Source organism: Euprymna scolopes, chromosome 44 (assembly GCF_053919585.1).
Source record: "Euprymna scolopes isolate OS-2025 chromosome 44, ASM5391958v1, whole genome shotgun sequence".
In the NCBI taxonomy this organism is placed as follows: domain Eukaryota; kingdom Metazoa; phylum Mollusca; class Cephalopoda; order Sepiida; family Sepiolidae; genus Euprymna; species Euprymna scolopes.
The window spans coordinates 8026613-8048444 of record NC_136525.1 but is presented as its reverse complement, the minus strand read 5'-3'; the positions used below and the strand labels follow the sequence as shown (position 1 = coordinate 8048444).

Here is a 21832-nt window from a genome sequence, read left to right as displayed (position 1 = left end):
CGAGTTCCTTAGTCGTAGATATTATTATTTAGACAGCATATAAAAATTTTTAAGAAGAAGCGAGCCAACCGAGAATCACGGCCAAAAAAGCCTTTTGTAGACATACACAAAAAGCGAACACACATGCATAAATACATACACACATTTTCGCTTTTATATATATAGACTAGTGGGGGTACCCGGCGTTGCCCGGGTGTTTGAGGAGAGGGTGACCCTGTTTTAATATTATAAAAAAAACACAATGTTAAGAAAAATTGGAAAAAACCAATACAAAGCAAAACAGCGAACAAACGTAAAAAAAAAAAAAAAAAAAGTTTAGGTAGAAAGACAGGCTCAAACCCGAAGCATCAAGGCTAAGGCGAGAAAAAAATGCCCGACACGTTAACCCTACGCCAAAGAGACATACACTTAGTAACGGATAGAATTAAATCTTTAAAAACACTTGCAGGTGGTTGAAACTAACGCGAACTTTATCTAGGTCAAACATGACGTCATTGTCGTAGTAGCAGGAGCAGAGAAAATGAAGGAACGATTTTTTCGGTGCCCCTCCCTGTACAAAACTGATGATTTTAGGGTGAAGGAATTAATGTTTTTGGCCAATTTTTCGATATTTTTCGGGCGAAGGTTGGAACTGTAAAAAAGTGTGCCACCGAAGTAGCTCCAGTTCTCTCCAAACTTTACAACAAATGCCTTAATGAATCTTGCTTTCCTTCCTGCTGGAAAACTGCTTCTGTAGTGCCAGTTTTCAAGAATTCTGGCGAAAGAACTGACCCAGTACATTATCGCCACATTAGCCTCCTCCCACTTTTCACCAAAATATTTGAGACCATAATTAACCAAGCTCTACTCCATCACCTTACAGATGCTAAACTTCTGACTGACCAATATCGATTTAGACAAGCCCGTTTCGCAGCAGACATCCTAACTGTAATCTCAGAACGTATATACCAGTCACTGGACAAAGCGGGGGAGGGTAAAGCGGTAGCTCTAGATCTATCTAAGGCTTTTGACAGGGTATGGCATAAGGGTCTTCTCAAGAAAATCAGATCATACGGCATCACTGGAAGAATACATAACATAATAACATCCTTCTGGGATAAGAGAAAAATCCAGGTTGTCCTTGACAGTCGTACATCTAAACAATATGATATAAATGTGGGAATGCCTCAGGGGTGTATCCTTGGACCTCTGCTATTCTTAATATTCATAAATGACCTTCCTGACAAAATTGTCTGTGAGATGGGTATGTATGCTGACGACACCACACTCTATAACAGACATTACAGGAAAAAAAATGAACACATATCTAAAGAAATGGCAGAATCACTAGAGGATGACCTCCGATCTGTAGTGGAATGGGAACAAAAATGGATGGTCACCTTCAATGCTGCCAAGACTAAACTTGTTTCCTTCAATAATTACAAGAAACCTTCTCTACCACCAATAGCAATGGCCAATGACTCTTTATCTGAAAGTACATCTTTTAAACCCCTTGACCTAACGTTCACAGGAAACATGAGTTGGAACAATTACATTGAGAACATTGTCAGGACCGCTGCGAAGAAGGTGGGTCTCTCTACCGTGCTAGAAAGCTACTAACGCCTGAAAGTATCCTATACCTCTATAAGGCCACCATTCGCCCATGTATGGAGTATTGTTGTCATATTTGGGTTGGTGCATCTGCTACTAGTCTCTCGCTCCTAGACAAGGTTCAAAAGATAGTCGCTAATCTGATAGGTCCTGAACTGTCAGCTAAACTTCAGCCTCTGTCCCATCGACGAAATGTTGCATCTCTCTGCCTGTTCTACAAGTACTTTAACGGAGAATGCTCTGACGAACTGCAAGCACTTGTGCCCCCACGACATAAATACCCTCGACAAACCTGACAAGCAGCTAAATCCCACCCCTTCACAGTAGAGATCCCTAGATGTAAGAGAGCCTTCTACTCCAGTAGTTTCTTCCCCGGGACAGCTAGACTTTGGAATTCCCTTCCGGGTCCCTGCTTCCCCGACTGTACTGACATGCAGAAGTTCAAGTGCAGCGTAAACAGACATCTTGCTGCCCAACTTCCTACACAGTACCCTTGATGCTTATGTCCCCGATAGTAGCCCCCTACAACAAAGTGGCAATGTGCCTTGTTTGGGGTGAAAATATAATAAAAACATTTTTTTTTTAAATTCGCTGAAAATTTTGGAAAAAAACAATGAAAAAAATATAGAAGGGAGGGTACCGACCGCTCCCATACATGTGCCTTATTTTGCTTTGAAAAAAAAAAAAGGCTATTCTTGTAGGATATTCCATCAATCATGGATTAAGCCAAGCGTTGTTCAAATATTGAGATGCTGAATTGACAATTTTTTTTTTTTGTATAAAAAATATAAGGGGTGTGTGTGTGTATATATATATATATATATATATATATATATATATATATATATATATATATATATATATATATAACATTTGTTGACAAAAAATAATTTGTAAATTTTCTTGAATATAAAAAAGTAAACAAAAAAAGAAGGTTATTGTGGCCTGGTAGACCAACAGAAAACCTACTTTAACAAACTTATTTTCTAGAGGTTGGGGGTGTGCTGAAAACGAATATCGCATTTAAAATCGGGGCCGGTAGTTTGTTCTCACGATACTGAAAAGATACTTTTCTGCATGTTTCATGCAGTAATATAACGCTGTGGCCATATTTGTTCAGAACAAAAAACGACGTCATCAATTTTCAAAATAATGAAGCGTTAATTTTTTTATTAAAAAAAATGCGCGCACTTGCGTGTAAAACAATGGCCACGACTTATAACATAAAGAATTACATTGCTTAATATCTGGAAAACTATTTATTCGCGGAAAATCTAAATGTGATATTCATTTTCCGCATACCTGAAAACCCACACATATGGACAACTATGGTTGACACGTTACATTACTACATAAAACATGCCGAAAAATACTTTTACAGTATCGTGAAAACTAGTCGCCGACCCCAATTTTAGATGCGATATTCGTTTTCAGCACACCTGATAATTTCTAGAAAATAAGTGTTTTAAAGTAGGTTTTGTGTTGATCTACTAGGCCACAATCACCCCCCCCTCAAATGAAAACTTTTGTTGATAAAAAATTGCCAAAAAAATAATAAAAGTAAATAAACAATACAAAATAGCAACTTTATATATATATATATATATATATATATATATATATATATATATATATATATATATCCAGTAAAATTACGGTAGACTTTGATTATTTTTTAATTATTGTATTTCTATTTTTTTGGGGGGGGGGTTAGTTTGTTATGTTTTGAAATTCGTCTGCATCTGCTCAGTGTTCGGCTTAATCCGGTTACTGGCAGTCAGCCCAATCAATAATTGACGGAAACTCCCGAGTATCCGGATCAAATTCTGCAAGAGTAGCTAAAACAAGCAAATCACAACAATCGGAATATAAATTAATTTGGTGAATTTTTTTTGCCTTGTTACCGCTTTGAAAATTAGAGAAAACCAGTTAATAAAAGTTGGCAGCCATGTAAGCAGTTAACCGCTTCAGTATAACTGTTTTTTTTTTGTTGGTTTTTTTTTTTTTTTGTTAATGAAGTAAATTGTCTTACGGAATAATAATACGGAGGGGACTTTTTGCTTGTACACCGGTTAAAAGGAAAAATGGAGGCGTCAAGTTCGAAAATATCCAAAACGAAGTGGAAAAAGATTTTATACGAAGATCAAGGAGTTCCGGACAATTATGTCGACGAGACATTTTTGGAAGAATTGAAAAAGAATCGTAAATATTCATGATTTATTTTCTGGTGAATTCTGGAATTTTTTTTTTTTTAAATAATTTATTCGGTTGACGATTTTTTTTTTTAATGAGGAATAATACAAAAGCGTCACTGTGAGATTGTTTTTATTTTTTTTTTGGTTTGTTTTTAAAAATATTTTTTTTTACCTACACTCATATTTTAATATTTTATTTTATTTTTTTTTTTGTAATCTTATAGAATCACTCCCGTCTTTAAATTTGCTATTTTTAAAAACCCGATTTTAGCATCGTAAAGTACCGTCGCGATAAAGGTAGAGAATAGTTTACAAAGCTTGGTGCTTGTTAAGAGATGCAGTCGACAGAATGATTTTTTTAAAAAAAATATATCGTTTTAAGCAAAAACAATGTTATGTAGTACTTACTTGTCATGTTGAAAACAGTAATATATCCAAAAATTATGAAAATTCATGACAACTGTTATTGTGTTTTTAGTGAAAACGAAAAGTAAATTTTTACATTAGGTTCACCTCCACAATTTTCTCTAAAATGATGACTCTTTCAAAGGTTTTCGAATATGCTGAAAAAGAAAATCACATTTAAAATTTGCAGAGACAAGTAGTTATCGAAATATAAACATATAAAGACCTGTATTATGCACTGTAATTCACTGGCAGCCATGTTTGTACGCATGCAATAACTCACAGTTCACATTCGAAATGTCAACATAAGTTTTCGAGTATGCTGACAACGAATATCACAGTTAAATTTGGGGGTGGGGGGAATAAGGTGTTTATTCCGAAAACCATTTTTAATATGGGGAGATTGGGGGTGTCTATTCCAAAAGCCAATCTTTACATGGAGATGTTGTGGGTGTCTATTCCGAGAGCCGTTCTTAATATGGCGAGGTTGGAGTGTCTATTCCAAAAGCCGTTCTTAACATGGAGAGATTGGGGGTATCTATTTCGAGAGCTCTTCTTTACATGGAGAGGTTGGGGGTGTCTATTCCGAAAGTCGTTCTTTACATGGGAAGATTGGGGTGTCTATTCCGAAAGCCGTTCTTAACATGGAGAGGTTGGGGATAGCTTTTCCGAAAGCCGTTCTTAACATGGCGAGGGTGTCTATTCTGAAAGCCGTTCTTAACATGAAATTACTCAAAGAAGTAAAAACAAAATCATAGTTGTTTTGTTTTACACGCATGCGCATGACTAATTTATCGCTTGTGAAAAAAAAAATGGATTTGCTTTTGCTAGGTGGCAGTGTCGATTGCAGAGAAGTAAATTTGTTTATTGCGCGCGCGTACAAATATGGCCGCTAGTGAATTACAGTGCATAATACAGGTCTTTATATCTAAAAAAAAAAAAAACTACTTGTCTCTGCAAAATTTAAATGAGATTTTCGGGTTTGTATTACTGTACACATAGATTCGAAAAAGTTGTCAAAAAACAAATATATAACGAATAAATGTTATCAAAGGCAAGATAAGTTACTTTTCTACCTAATTGGATAATTTTTTGGTGTTTTTATTTAATGTAACATGTTTATTCAGCTCGAAAAACTTATAGTGTTTACCGATGTATGTATTGGAAAATTTAAAATGGCGCCTGACTCTCTCTTTGACACGGTAGGTTTGGGAAAAGGAGTTATAAATAAAAAAAAATAGACAAAATACGGTTAAAAGCTCGCTCAATATATGTTACATGACATAGGTTGACATCTATTCGGTAGGTTTTTCACAGTATTTTGCGTATTTTTTAAAATTTTAACACCTTTTCCCAAACCTACTGTGTCAAAGAGAGAGTCGGTCGTCACTTTAAATTTTCCAATACATCGGTAAACACTGTATGTTTTTCGAGCTGAATAAACATGTTACATTGAATAAAAACACTAAAAACATATCCAGTTAGGTAGAAAAGTAACTTATCTTGCCTTTGATAACATTTATTTGTTATATATTTGTTTTTTGACAACTATTTCGAATCTATGTGTACACTGTACACTAATATCAACCCAGATTTTCTTATTCAGCATAGTCGAAAACTTTAAATCGTCATTTTAATGAAAATTGTTGAAGTGAACTTAATGTAAAGAAAATACCAAAAAAAAAGTCTACAACAAATATTGTCGTCCGGACGTAATCTAAAATATTCGTTCCGAGTTATGCCCCTTGTATGTAAACTCTTACTATCTACTTTATAGCGTCTAAGAAAAATGCAATTTTCCGTAAAAAATTACTTTAAACTTTGTACTCGATGAATTTTCGTAATTTTTGGATATATTACTGTTTTCGACATGACAATTAAGTATGTAATATTGTTTTTGCTATAAAAGACATATTAAAAAAAAGTGTGCTTATTAAGATAAACTCGATGAATCGATGTTTTTTTTAATATGTTGTTTTAAACAAAAACAACATTACTTATATAATTGTCATGTCGAAAATAGTAATATATCCAAAAATTATGAAAATTAATCGAGTAGAACAATCGCTATCGTGTTTTTAGTAAAAAAAAAAAAAAAAAAAAAAAAAAAAAAGTGTATCTGTATAGGTCAGAAATGTTAGAAGCTATAAAACTATCCGTTCCGAGTAATGTCCCCTGTATCTAAACTCTATTGTCTATTTTGTAATATCTAAGAAAAATGCAATTTTACCCAATTTTCCGCAAAAATTACTTTTAGCTATAAATAACTTTCTACTTGATGGATTTTCATAATTTTGGGATATATTACTATTTTCGACATGACAAGTACTACTTGTCACAAGTAGGTAAGTTTTTTTTTTTTTTTTGCTTAGGACATAGTTGACAAATCGATTTTTCTAAATATCTTAACAAGCACCAAGAAATACTAACAAAGGCAAAATTAGTTCCCTCTCCATGTTACGAAAGGTTTTCTAAATAATAACGGGTAAATGTGTAGTTTAACGGCGTATTAAAAACTATTTATTTTTTTATATAAAACACATTACTAGACTCAAAGGCTGAATTAAAACCAGAAAAAATGTCAGTTTTATTATTTTTTTCATCATTTTTATTTGACTAAATATACGATGTTCGAGGCCGCCATGTTGCTTTTAAAATTTAGCCTTTATAAGGTTTGGCAGTGGCCTTTTTAAGGTCAAATTTGGCCTTTTTTACGCTCTTTCATGGAACCATGTTCTAATTGAGCGTAAAAAAGGCCAATCTGTCAAACTTTAGAAAGGACAAATTTTAAAAGCAATATGGCGGCCTCGAATCCCGTACATTTAGTCTAATAAAAAATTATGAAAAAAATAATAAAAATGATGAAAAACTAATGTTTTATATAAAATAAGTAGTTTTTTTTTATATAATTTTTTAATGTCAAATAATTTACGCTGCTAAACTACACATTTACTTAATAACGTTATTATTTATTTAGGTAATTTTTTAGATTAGATCCGCCTCCATAATTTTCTTTTAAATGACAACTTTTTAAGGTTTTCAACTATGCTGAATACGAAAATAGCATTTAAATTTTGCAGAAATAAGTAGTTATCGAGATATAAAATGTTGTATTAGGCATTGTATTCTTTGGCGGCCATCTTTTTTATGCGCGTGCAGTGTCAGTCATAGATGAGTAGATTTGTTTATGACGCGCACGCGCGTAGAAAAGATGGCCGCCAAAGAATACAATGCATAATACAACTTTTTATATCTCGATAGCTACTTATTTCTGCAAAGTTTCAATGCGATTTTCGTATTCAGCATAGTCGAAAATCTATAAAAGTCGTCATTTAAAAATAATTGTGGAGGTGGACCTAATCTAAAAATTTACCTTTATTTATTATACGTACGTACAACCGACCAACCCGACAAGTAACAAACCCCCACCTCTTCAGTGAGGTCCATAGATGTCGGAAAGCCTTCTTTGTTAATTTTTTTTATTCAGGTTTGTTTTACAACTATCTGACTGACTGGTCAGTGGATGGCTACATCAGTCAGAACGGCATGTATGGAGTATTGTTGTCACATTTGGGCTGGTGCATCTTCTTTTTTTTTTTTTTTTTTTTTTTTTACACAGTGATCACCACTTATCAAGGCCCGGAAGCCACTCAGGGATAAGGGTTATTGCAAGCACATTACGTTAGTGTGGAGATTTGATGAAGTGTTTAATTAAGGGGGCGGTTCATTAGGAATTTGTTAACATTGGACTTGAAGACATCCAAGTTGTAGCCTGGAGGGAAGCAGGCAGACGGAACAGAGTCCCACAGGCGTGCAGTTCTAAGAAAGAAACTTTGTTCATGGAATTCGCGTTTTGACTTAGGCACAGATATAGAGTGGGGGAAATTTTTCACAGTGGATTCAGCTAGACGGGTGTTTTTTGTGAAAGATTGGCGAGGGGGGACCAGAGATTGGAGTTCAGACGAGCACCTGCCATGGAAATAACGATAAAACAAGGATAGGCTCGCAACGTCTCTTCTGTGGGAGAGAGGTTGCAGAGTAGAGAAAAGGGCATCCCCCACTAAGCCATGAAGTCTATTTTGTACTCTGTCAAGGCAGGATAGGCTGTTTTTCTGCTGCTAGTCTCTCGCTCCTAGACAAGGTTCAAAAGAGAGTCGCCAATCTGATAGGCCCTGAACTGTCATCTAAGCTTCAGCCTCTGTCCCATCGACGAAACGTTGCATCCCTCTGCCTATTCTACAAGTATTTTAATGGTGAATGCTCTGACGAACTGTAGACACTTGTGCCCCCACGGCGTAGACACCCTCAACAAACTCGACAGGCAGCTAAATCCCACCCCACACAGTAGAGATCCCTAGATGTAAAAGATTTTTCTACTCCAGTAGTTTCTTCGCCAGAACCGCTAGACTCTGGAATTCCATTCCAGGTCCCTGCTTCCCTAAATGTACTGACATGCAGAAGTTCAAGTGTAACGTGAACCGACATCTTGCTGCCCAAATCCCAACATAGTGCCCCAGTAGCTGCTGCCCCTGATAGTAGCCCCCTACACCAAAGTGGCAATGTGCCTTGTTTGGGGTGAAAATGTAATAAAAAAAAAAAATAAATAAATAAATAAAAAAAATTAATCCACAAGGTGACTCAGTTTGTTTTTACATAAAACTCGAACTCAGGCAGGCGGCCATTTTGTTTCTAGGCCGCGACATGTCAACATTATCAAAATTCAATATATGCAAATCTGTTATTAGGTTGGTGCAAAAATAATGTTTGACGTTCAACTTCAAAAGATTATAACATCTTGGGTTTGTATTACTGTACACACAGATTCGAAAAAGTTGTCAAAAAACAAATATATAACAAATAAATGTTATCAAAGGCAAGATAAGTTACTTTTCTACCTAACTGGATATATTTTTCGTGTTTTTATTCAATGTAACATGTTTATTCAGCTCGAAAACCAACAGTGTTTACCGATGTATTGGAAAATTCAATATGGCGTCTGACTCTCTCTTTGACACGGTAAGTTTGGGAAAAGATGTTATAAATAAAAAAAACTGGATAGAATACTGTTAAAACTCGCTCAATACATGTTACCGTGACATAGGTTGACATATATTCGGCGGGGTTTTAATAGTATGTTGTCTAGTTTTTTATTTATAACACCTTTTTCCAAACTTACCGTGTTAAAGAGGGAATGAGGCGCCATCTTGAATTTTCCAATACATCGGTAAACACTGTATGTTTTTCGAGCTGAATAAACATGTTATATTGAATAAAAACACGAAAAATATATCCAGTTTGGTAGAAAAGTAACTTATCTTGCCTTTGATAACATTTATTTGTTATATATTTGTTTTTTGACAACTTTTTCGAATCTATGTGTACAGTAATACAAACCCGAAACTTTATTTATCCCATTAGCATAGAAATCCGGAGTTCTGGAAGCAATGAAGTAATTGAAGGTCGATTCGGCATCATCTCGACTTTTGAAGCATTTTTCGCGCTGGAAGTTGTTGAGATACTTGAAAAAATGCTCATCACGTGTTACAATCCGCTCGAGAAATGGGTCGTTTTTGTTGCGCAGAAGGAGCGTAGAATACATTTTTTTTATCGTTCAGTTCATGCGGCACTCATTTATCCAACTTTTTTTTTTTACTTTCCTATTTGCTTTAAATGGCAAACGACTGTTGAGTGGTCGACCTCAAAGTCAACAGCAACTTCTTATGTAGTTTTGCGAGAATCAGCTTCAATTAAGGCTTTCAAATGTTTGTTATCAACCGAAGAAGGCCTCGGCCGTCTTCATCTTCGAGTCTCTCGTCATCATTGCGAAATTTCTTAACCCATCATTGTGCCACACTTTTGTTAAGTGGTTCCTTGGCCAAACGCATCATTGATATCACGAGCTGTCTCGACAGCTTTTCGGTCTAGTTTGAACTGGAACTAGAAAATCGTGCGGATTTGAATTTTGTTCATGCTGTCGAAAAGCCTGCAAAAAGATGAATGAAAAGATTGACAATGGTAACGAATAACGCGATTCAATAGAGCAAAAAACGCGTTTCAAAATAATATATAACATGGTTAAATCTCACCTGTCTGTTTAAATGTATGTATGTATGTATGTATGTCTGCCTAAAACTTTCGACAGAGGTGACGGATTTTCACGAGATCGGTATCATTTTTAAAGCTCGACCCTTCGGATGACAAATATCGAAAAAATTGGCCAAAAACATTAATTCCTTCACCATCGACTGGGCACTTTTCTACAAGGACGGGGTAGATTTTTTCGCCGATATTTTCGAAAGTCATCCCCTCTTTTCGATTGTCTAGCCTTAATTTAAACCTACGTCACATCCGGTTTGGCGATGGACGTAACAGCAAACACGTCGTTTTTTTTTTTTCGTTCTTTTCCTCCTTCGCAATACGGGTTCGAGCCTGCCTACTATCACTTTTTTTTTTTTTTTTTGCTCAACACACACCTACAAACACCCGGGCAACGCCGGGCACCCAGGCTAGTTATATATAAATGTAAGCTATGTGAGAAAACGATATTGTTTTTGCACCAACCTAATAGATTTAATTAGATTTTCGTTGTTAGTTATATTCCTAAAAGGTTCAGGAGCTAACTTTTTTTTTCCCCCATTAAATACAAAAACTAAAGTGAAATTCGCATTTTGTTTGTCGACTGAATAAGAAAAGCGGCAGAACTTACTAATTTGTCGTTTTTTTGTTGTTGTTTTGTGTGTGTGTGAGAGAGAGAGAAAGAGTGTGTGTGTGTTTTCTCTTCTGTTTCCCTTTCTTTTCTTTTTAATTTTTTTTTTCTCCACAGAAAACTGAAATGTGTTGGAAATCGATAATTTCATGCGCGTTGCCGTTCTAGTTGGGGGGGGGGGGAGAAGCTTCTTTTTTTTTTTTTCTTTTTGCAACGCAGATTTTTAATTTAGTAATTTTTCGCTTCTTATTTATTTATTTATTATATGCGGGATTTAATGAAGGAGGCCTTTTGTTGTTGTTGATTTCTGTTTTGTGAATGGGATCGGGTTAGGGTTCGGATTTTCTGAATGGAGTGTTAATGATCATCATTGCTGATTTCGAATGAATCAGGTGATTCTATTGTTGGCATTCGTTTCCCCGATATCTTTCTAGTTGGAATTCTTTCCAGAAAGACATCGCGTACTTATGGAAGGTTGCCAACATCCCTAAGTTAAAGTGTTTCTGTAAAACAAACTGAATTCAAGCTTGACACATAGGTTGCCAGTCCGTATCATTAACCACTTAGCCATCGTCAACTCCCTGAGTGTGTGTGTGGGTGTTGGTGAATGTGTTTCTGTTTTTCTATTTTTCTTTCATTCTTTTTTCTTCTTTCATTCTTATTTTTCATTCTTTTATTTTTCCTTTTTTATTTTTCATTTTATTTTCATTCTTTTTTTTCTGTCTTTTTTTCATTCTTTTTACTTCATTCTTTTTCATTTTTTCTTTATTTCATTTCTTTTTCATTCATTTTCTTCTTCCATTTTTTCTTTCTTTCATTTTTTCTTTTTCTTTCGTTTGTTTTCTTTCATTTTTCATTTTTTTTCTTTCACCATCTTTCATTTGTTCCTTTTCGTGCTTCATTCTTTTTGCATTTTTAAAAAAAATCTTTTTCTGGTCTTTTTCTTTCCTTTTTTCTTTCATTCGTTTCTTCATTAATTTTTTTGTTTATTCCTTTCATTCTTAATTTTCTTAAAATTTTCTTAGAATTTTTTTCATTCATCTTTCATTCTTTTTTCCTGATTTTTTTTTTTCCTCATTTGAATTTTCGTTCGTTTTCATTTTTTTATTCACTTATTCATTTTTTCATTCATTTTTTAAAACTTTTTCCTCACATTCATCCATCCTTTTTCTTTTGTTAATTTATTTTTCATTCATATTCATCTTTCATTCTTTTCCTGATTTTTTTTACTTTTATTTTTTACCACAAAATCATTCTTTATTTGAAATTTTATTTTTTAAAAAGATTTTCATTCATCTTCATTGTTTTTTTGTTTTGTTTTTTTTGTTTTTTTTCTTTTCACTTTCTGTTTCTCGGTCGTTTTCTTTGTCTATTTTCTAATTTATTCAAATTGATTTCATATCGATCAGATCTTAGTAAGTGGTTCCCGACTTTCTAGCTATGGAACTCTTACCAATTCCAACTACGGATCAGAAAATGAAAAAAAAAAAAAAAAAAATCAATGTTAAAAAATACAAAACCTTGATTTATTTTTAACTCGCAGCACGCAACCTCTCCATTAAATTAACATTTTGTGTTCGACTTCAGCTTAAAATTCCATTGTTTTATTTAAAAACTTACATAAAGAAATCTTCTTTACAAATAAAACACAATTAACGATATTTGCGCATGGGCGTCCAGAATACACTTTCTCATATGAAGATCGTTTCAAAAATAAAGCCTACTTTTTTTTTTTAACTCAAAATATTGAAGAGCTACGAAGACGAGAATGGTACCATTAAAACGAGCGACTTTTTGTGCCCCAGAATCTATTTTTCTACATAGTCACCACCATTCTCAATGCATTTTTGCCAGGAATTCAATGACGCATTTCTGCTTGTGTCCTATTTTTTTTTTTTTTTTTTTTTTTTTTAATAAATGAGATCTTCTGATTGAATAATTCGTACTTGTACGTATCCGTTTTGGATGGAAAGTGTTCGACTGAGCTCCAATCTATGGTCACCCCTCGCCAAACTTTCACAAGAAACACTCGTCTAGTTGTAAACACTATCAATAATTCCCCCCACTCTTTGTCTGTGCCTAAACCTAAACGTAGATTCCATGAACAAAGCTTCTTTCTTAGAACTGCACGCCTGTCGAATTGTCTTCCGTTTTCCTGCTTTCCGGCTGACTACAATATGGTTGTCTTCAAGTCTAACGTAAACAAGTTCTTGATGAGCCGTTCCCTATAAGTTAACAAATTTACCGAATTTCCATTACTAACGATTACTATATTGTCCAATTTCTAGTGTACACTCTTTAACCCTTATCCTCGAGTGGCCTCTTGGCCTTAATAAGTGGTGATGCCTATGTAAAAAAAAAAAAAAAAATTCACTTAATTTCATCAAGTAGTTTTTCTTTTTTTTTTTTTTTTTTTTACAGCGAAAAAAACAATTTGTTATGATACCGAGCAAAATATTCGATTTTTAGGAAGAAAAGCTAGTATTAAAGATGGGGAGGGAGTGTCGGCACTTTAAACTGAGTTATCTTCCCATGGTGTGCTCAAAAAATTCAAAGATGGGTACCTTCAACGCGCTGTCTTAAAAACGTGTTTTTCTGCTGTAAAAAAACAAAACAAAAAAAAATACTCGATCAAATTAAGTGAATTTTTTTTCCGGAGATCTTCAGTTCAAAACGGATATGTACAATATAACCTTTTTTGGATATTTTCATTTTTTTTTTAATGTCTTGATTAAACTGTACAAGTACCAAATAATTTATAACCTTCAAATCGGAACACACTTATGTACATACGTTAAAGGTACTATGGTATTAATCTATATATAAAGTAGTAACATTCACGTGTCTGTGTGTACAACTCACCCGCAGCCTAAACTACTGATGATGGTCCCCCACCTAGGGATGGTGCACACTATTTTTCAAGGTCAAATGTTAAGGTCAGGACTTTGCTAGTATATAGATAATTCTTCTTGAGTTTGCTTGAAAGAAACATTTTACCGGATAATTTGGTATAATGGTAAGAGTGTTTGCTAATGAGCTGGGAGGCCAAGGTTCAATCCTCAGTCAAATCATATGCCAAAAACCTTTTTAAAAAACATACTTGATGCCCTTTTGTTTAAACACTCGGCATAAGATGAGGATCAAGAGTACAGGGTTCGTACAGATTTTCAAGATTCTTCAAGGTCTTCTTCAGACAAAATTCAAGTTTTCAAAACGAAATTCGGGCTTTGTTTTACAATCCACAGCAATTCAAAAATCAAATATGCAACAAATAAATGTTACCAAATCTAATAAAAGTTATTTTGCAATCTACCTCATCATTTTTTTAAAAGTAGTTTTAAATGCATTTTATTTCATCTCGAGTATTAACTTTCTTTAATTTCCAAGATCGCTACTGTCTTGTACATTTTTTTTTTTTTTTCTGGTCTGGCCAGCCTAATTTTAAATTATCACATTTTTTTTTTTTTTTTTTTTTTTCTGGTCTGGCCAGCCTAATTTTAAATTATCACATTTTTTTTTTTCTGGTCTGGCCAGCCTAATTTTAAATTATCACATTTTTTTTTTTTTTTTTTCTGGTCTGGCCAGCCTAATTTTAAAGTATCACATTTTTTTTTTGGGGGGGGGGGTCGTGATTAAAGAGTCCCATCCACACAAGCAAAGTATTTTTTTTTTTAGAGTGAGGGAGGGAGAGAGGAGGTAATTTTTATTTATGGCAGCCGTTTCCATTTGCAAAACTCAATCATGTTCTGCAAGGCCCTTGTATCCCCATCAAAAAAAAAAATTTAATTATAAATGAGAACAAAAATAGATGGAGATTTTAATCTTCATCACAAAACTAACCGATGTAGTTTTGTGACGAAGGGACGTAACTCTTGTATCCACAAAAATACGGTGCAATTTCAGAACAATGTATTTTGATTTTATTTTCAATATTTAAAAATATTTTAAAATTGTAATTTATCTAATACTTACAAAGTATTCATTTCGATTTTATTTTTGATATTTTGACACAAATTTTTACTGGATGTATTGAATACAATTTTCAAGGCCTTTTCATAAAAATTTCAAGACATTTTCCATATTTCCAAGGATTTTTCAAAGTAATAATAGAAATAAGGCAAAAGTCCAAATTTAAGGACGAGTTTTCAAGTGTGTGCAGACCCTGGGGTAAGTGGAACAAACCAAGGAAAAGAGTGGCACTCTCCTCTATATCTTGGTGTTGTAATCAATGAAAAGGGAGACTCTGGGTTGCCTTTGACTATAATCGATCATTTTACTTTTTATTAATTTTTTCCCCTTCATTTCTTTGCAGTCCACGTGCGAACGTATGATTACTGGACCGCAGCTCGTGAATCTGGAACTGTCACGCAGCAAATGTGCAGGTTTGTATTTCATTTGAATCAAACTTTTTTTAGGTTATTTGATGCCGAATCCAGTTAATTTTGGCAAAACGGTTAAAATTTTTTATATCTTCGAATATTTATCCATTATTTATTATTTGATTGTTTTGGTTTTGGCCTTGCAGAACATGATTGAGTTTTGCAAATGGAAAAAAATAATAGCATAAATATCTTGTACATTTAAGTGAAGAAACCGATATCTTCAGACAGCCCGATCTGGTAGTACCAGATTTATTTTATAGCTTTTTCTTGGTTTTATTTTTTTAAAGATTTTAAAATTTTGTTAACTCATCAAACATAAGTATTAAAAAAACAAAAAACACACAGAAGGATATTTTTCATCACTTACCAAGGCTAAAAGCAACTTAAGGATAAGAGTTAAATGAAATTTTCAGCTGAATGATGAACTACGAGATGTCTTCAATGAGTTTCCAGACTTTTTTGTATGGCTACTTTTATTGATAGTACACACATGAAACTCTAGTCCCCTTTGAAGTAATCTCCTCCGGCTGCAATGCACTTGTTGTAGCATTCCAACAACTTCTGAAAGGCTCCATGAAAGTCCTCTTGTGTAAACGCGTCAGTGACCCTGATCACAGGTGCTTTAATCTCCTCAATTGTTTCATAACGACAGCCTCTAAGGTTTTCCTTGAGCTTAGGGAATAAGCAAAAATCACAGGGAGCAAGGTCTGGACTATAGGGAGCGTGAGGAACTGACTTGATGCCCATCTTAGTCAAATAGTCTGTAACAAGGATGGAGACAAACTTTGCGCAAATCTTCTGCATCTTCAGTTCTTCGCGAATAATTGTGTGTACAGTTCCCACACTGACATCAAACTGTGCACTTATTGCCTTTATGGACACACGACGGTCCTAATCCATGAAATTCTTTATTTGGCCAATCAACTCTGGTGTTCTGACTTCCTTACTCCTCCCACACCTCTCATCATCCCTCACAGATTCTCTGCCTTCCTTGAATCTCTTATGCCACTCAAAAACTGATGCTAGATTCATGCAAGATGGTGCAAAAGTAGTTTGAAGCATTCCATACGTTTCTGTGGCATTTTTTTCTAAATTTAAAACAGAATTTTATTGCATATCATTCTTCTCGAGTGTCCTCAGGTCTAAATTGCATTTTTGAAATTCAACAGCTGTGACAATAAGGCTTTAGTAGGGTGTATTCCAATTCCTGCTGTAGCTGTTCATTTGAACCTGGAATTATAAAAATTGGCCAGTCATCTCATAAGATGTATAGCAATAACATACTGAATTTTCAAGAGTCTACAACAATTTTAAATGCGTGTGCAAAAAAGTCTGGAAACTTATTGAATGCACCTCATATACTATTGTAATGCTGTTGCATGTTGCAGTCAGTATGAAATTACCTTGCTTACATCCTAAGTGTTAGGTGTGATTAGTGGCGTGTTGAACATTTTTTGTGACAAATAGTCTAGCTTGACTAGAGATATCTTGGAAACAATTCATGTGTTTTATGTCAGCGAGGGATCCACCTCACCGAAAGGTTTGCTATGATAAGAAATAACTTGAACGAGAGAAAGCGAGGAGGAGAATTAACGAGAGAAGAAAAAGAGATTTTAAATGGGTTTTGTTTTCTATTCGTTGATTTAGTTCTGATAAGACGCAGTAAAGGATTGTTGTGTTTGTTTTGGCTGAATTGCAGACCCCCGGCATAGTTTGATAATAAAATTTCTTTAAAACAAAGGAAAAGAGAGGGAAGATACAGAAAGAAATAAAAGAAATCAGAGGGAGAAATGGTAATCTGGTCTAGAGAGAAGGGGAAACCTTTTGAGTTACCAGATGAGAAAGAACTTGCCTGCTCATCGTTGGCCCTGTCGGTGGGGCATTAGAATACGCCGACTGCCCCCCTGCAGAGGGTAAAAGTCCCTCAATGGGGGTCCTGGATATGACCTTAAACTATATCCGATGGTGAGGCCCGAGCTTGCGGGCTCTGGGGAGTGTGGAGCCACCCTTTAATTGCCGTTGCTCCCAGGTCCACTCTGACCCGGAGTGGTAATACCTGTTAGGGTCCCAACTATGGGTTAAATAGAAACTGACTTGCAAAAAACAAATATATTCTATTAAAAAAATTTTCTTCAAAATCACCGGATTCGGCATTAAATAACCTGAAAAGGGTTGATATGCCGTAAAACAAAAACAACCAACCAACCAACCTGCTCGTCGTTGGCTTGTCCGCCTCAGCCTGTTTGTGGTTTGAAATGTTTAAAAAGTTGTTACAAACCTGCTGTGTGCAATTTGTACAAATCTGGGTGGACCAAAAATGAATAAAGAGAAAAGAAATAAAAATGGCCGCCTTATATCTTTATATGCCTGCAATGTTACCAGCTGATATGCGAATGAGATGCTCCTGATTGGAGATAAAAGAGGCTTGCTTTTTCAGAGAGGGCGTTCATTTTGGAGTTAGATTTTGAAGAAATAAGTTTGATCAGTAGAAGTGCTCTTGAAGTTGAGAAAGTAATAGCAGTGTTGAGTTTTTGAACAAAGGAATTTTGGCAGCACTGTGTCAAATCTGTACGGCACAATCACGTTGATACACCGGTTCTCACCAGATTACCGAAGTTAAGCAATCTTCAGCCTCGTCAGTCCCAGATGGGTGACCATTTGGGAAGGCTAGGCGCTCTATGAACCTTCTGGGAAGGTTGAGCGTGGGCCCAGGACCTTCACCCCCCCCCCCCAAAAAAGAACTCTTCGCTACAAAAACATCTACAAAAGTTGTGGATGGCATATGCCCCCCCCCCCAGGGGCTCAAGGCTATAGAGATAGATAGTATCAAATCTAACAATTGAGACTTGACTAATTTAATCACAGCTGGAAACTTCTCAAAAGAGCTAAGTGAAAAAGCTTTTCATCCTCCTGCCAAGAAGTTGTCTGAAGGAATTCGAAAACTTGCACGAGAACATGTGCCCAAACTTCACTTTTCTTTGCTCAAAGTGTACCTGAAATATTATATGAATAATTATTCCCGTATATAAGAAAATGATCTCTGAGTTATCATTGATTATTTTATTTATTTATTTATTTTTTATTACATTTTCACCCCAAACAAGGCACATTGCCACTTCAATGTAGGGAGCTACTATTAGGGACACAAGCTACAGGGGTACTATATGGGGAGTTGGGCAGCAAGACATTGGTTCACGTTACACTTGAACTTCTGCATGTCAGTACAATTGGGGAAGCAGGAACCTGGAAGAGAATTCCAAAGTCTAGCGGTTCTAGGGAAGAAACTACTGGATTAGAAGGCTCTCTTGCAACTATGGATCTCAACTGTGAAGGGGTGGGATTTTGCTGCTTGTCGGGTTTGTCGGGGTATTTACATCAAGGGGGTACAAGTGCTTGCAGTTCGTCAGAACATTCACCGTTAAAGTACTTGTAGAACAGGCAGAGGGATGCAACATTTCCTTGATGGGACAGAGGCTGAAGCTTAGATGACAGTTCAGGACCTATCAGATTGGGACTCTCTTTTGAACCTTGTCCAGGAGTGAGAGACAAGCAGCAGATGCACCAACCCAAATATGACAACAATACTCCATACATGACGAATGGTGGCCTTATAGAGGTACAGGATACTTTCAGACGTAAGTAATTTTCTGGCATGGTAGAGAGAGCCCACCTTCTTTGCAGCAGCCTTGGCAATGCTCTCACTGTATATATTCCAGTTCATGTTGCCTGTAAACGTTAGGCCAAGGAGTTTAAAGGAAGTCCTTTCAGGCAGTGTGTTCTTGGCCATTGCTATTGGTGGTAGAAAAGGTGTAGTTAGTAGCTACAGCTGAGAGAGGCGATGTACCAGCAACACCAGTGTACCTGTAAAAGAAGAACTCAAACCAAACAATGGACAACGAATGGCCAACCAACGAGTTAAAAATACTGCCACACAGACTTAGGGTCGTGCATGTTTTGTGCGCACTAAACATTAGAGCTGGTTACATTTTGATGATTTATCACTAGATGAAGATAAGAGTGTAGCCACGGGGACTTAGGGTTAGCCCCTCTGTTTAAGACGGCCTTGTTCCACAAATTGAGAGGATTAAAAAATCTGGTTCCACTAAATGGGAAGATAAAAAATGATAGAGGATATTTGCGTAAAGTATTTATTTATATGCCATTTGACTGTAAATTCTGGAATGTGTTTTGTTTCTGGAACAGGAGTGTACATTCTCCATTGAACCAAGAAAAGATAACTTGCATATGGTCCAAGGGAGATTACTCTGAAATTGACATTATTCTAATCTGATCCTGCAAAATCTTACTTCCCTGGTAGAAAATTGCTGTGGCATCAGTATTTTTTTACATTTTCACCCCCAAACAAGGCAAATTGCCACTTTGGTGTAGGGGGCTATTATCAGGGGCAACAACTACTGGGGTACCATGCAGGGATTTTGGCAGCAAGATGTCGGTTCACGTTACACTTGAACTTCTGCACATCAGTACTGTATTCAAAAAGTCTTTGAGTATCGTTGCCACATCTGGAATGGTGCATCTATCACTAGCCTTCCCTCTTGGATAGGATCCAAAAAAAGGGTCTCCAATCTAATAGGTTCCACACTGTCAACTAGGCTCCAACCCCTGCCCCATCGCCGCAATGTTGCACCTCTGTGCCTGTTTTACAAGCATTTTAATAGAATGTGCTCTGATGAACTCACTGCACTCGTGCCCCCTAGGCGTGCATATCCCGCGACAAACCCAACAAAATCACACCCCTTCACTGTTGAGGTCTCTAAATGTAAGAAAGTTTTCTAATAGCTTCTTTCCTAGAATAGCTAGACTTTGGAATTCCCTTCCTGATACCTGCTTCCCAAACTGTACTGATATGCAGAAGTTCAAATGCAACTTAAACCAACATTTTAATCTTTCTTAGGCATGGTGCCAATTAGTAGCCTCTTACGTCCAAGTGGTAATATGCCATGTTTGGGGTAGAAGGTGAATAAAAAAAACTTACCTGTAGCATTTATTTTAAACTGACAACGTTTACAAGCTACTTCATAACCCAAACCAATGTTGCATCCCTGTGCCTGTTTTACAAGTATTTTAATAGAATGTGCTCTGATGAACTCACTGCACTTGTCCCCCTCGGTATACATATCTCTGACAAGCCTGCTTAGCAACAAAATCACACCACTTCACTGTTGAGGTTCCTAACTGCCAGAAAGCCTTCTATTCTAATAGTTTCTTCCCTAGAACAGCTAGTCTTTGGAATTCCCTTACGGCTACCTGCTTCCCTGATTGTACTGATATGGAGAAATTTAAATGTAATGTAAACCAACATCTTGTTAATCTTTTCTAGGCATGGTCCCAATTAGTAGTGCCTTACGTCCAAGTGGCGATAATGAGTTGTTTTGTGTGGAGATGAGTAAAAAAACAAATTCTTTTGAAAGAACCGACTTCCTCGGTTATCACCCCGTTAGTCTCCTACGTTTATTCATATATATTTTTAATATATTTGAATCCTTAATCGATCACACGCTAATCCTTCACCTATTAAACGTCAAACTTCTTTCTGAGTAGTAGTACGGATTTAAGCAAGCTCTTTCTACTACAGATATCCTAACAGTCACATTTTTTTTTTTTTTTTTTTTTACATGGTGGTCACCACTTATCAAGGCCCGGAAGCCACTCAGGGATAAGGGTTATTGCGTGTACAGTAATCAATGGGATAATATCGTAGTAATCGTGTTAACGAGCATCTCTCCCCCCTCTCTGGCTTTCTTACTCTTTCTATTTTCTCTCTCTGTGTCTCTATAAGAGAATAGAGAAGGAGAGAGGGAGAGAGAGAGAGGTGAGTAAACGTGGAGGTAGACACGTTTACCAGAACCAAAGGTCAGCTGACCAAATTACGTATGTGTGACATGGTTGGCTAGATCTGTGAGATTTGATTTGAGCTTTGAAGAAGACGGACGTTTTTCCGTGGTCTCCCCTCTTAACTGGGGAGGGGGGAGACGAACGCTGACGTGTGTGAAGAAGAACCACACAAGCAGATTTCACTTTACACCTGCTGCAGGACCTCTGGGGAAAGTGAAATAAAATCTATAAAAAAACATTCATCGTCTTGGAGTGATAAATCTTCGTCAAACAGGTATCAAGTCTCCCTCCAGGATGAGAAATTTCCAGATGGTTCAACAGCGAGAAACAGAGGTAGGTTCAGAAATTACATGTCACACACACGATCCCCTTTATGATAATCAAACACACAACCATTTATATTAGAGACAATCACACGGAATCTTTCTTATGTTATATAGAAAACGTAAAATGTGCCCCTAAATGAAGAACTCTATATAACATATTCAAATGTAACGAAAGCTCAATTTGGTACCCCTCAAGGATAATCTCGATGATAACAAATATATAACAATCGTTAGTATTGGAGATTTGATAAAGTGTCTTACTTAAGGGGGCGGTTCATCAGGAATTGTTTATGTTGGACTTAAAGACATCCAAGTTGTAGTCAGGTGGGAAACAGGCAAACGAAACAGAGTTCCACAGTCGTGCACTTCTAA

The 21832-nt window shown here is 35.9% G+C and overlaps 1 protein-coding gene across 1 annotated transcript in view; it reads left to right on the top strand.

Annotated features, from left to right (window-relative positions):
• Nucleotides 1-3642: 3642 nt before the first annotated feature.
• LOC145268678 (phosphatidylinositol N-acetylglucosaminyltransferase subunit C-like) overlaps nt 3643-21832 on the top strand; it is a 30634-nt gene continuing 12444 nt past the window's right edge. Inside the window, exons 1-2 of the mRNA XM_080124175.1 lie at nt 3643-3792; nt 15209-15278. Coding sequence (XP_079980301.1) covers nt 3675-3792; nt 15209-15278 — 188 coding nt within the window. The 5' untranslated portion in view covers nt 3643-3674. The remainder of the gene's footprint in view (nt 3793-15208; nt 15279-21832) is intronic.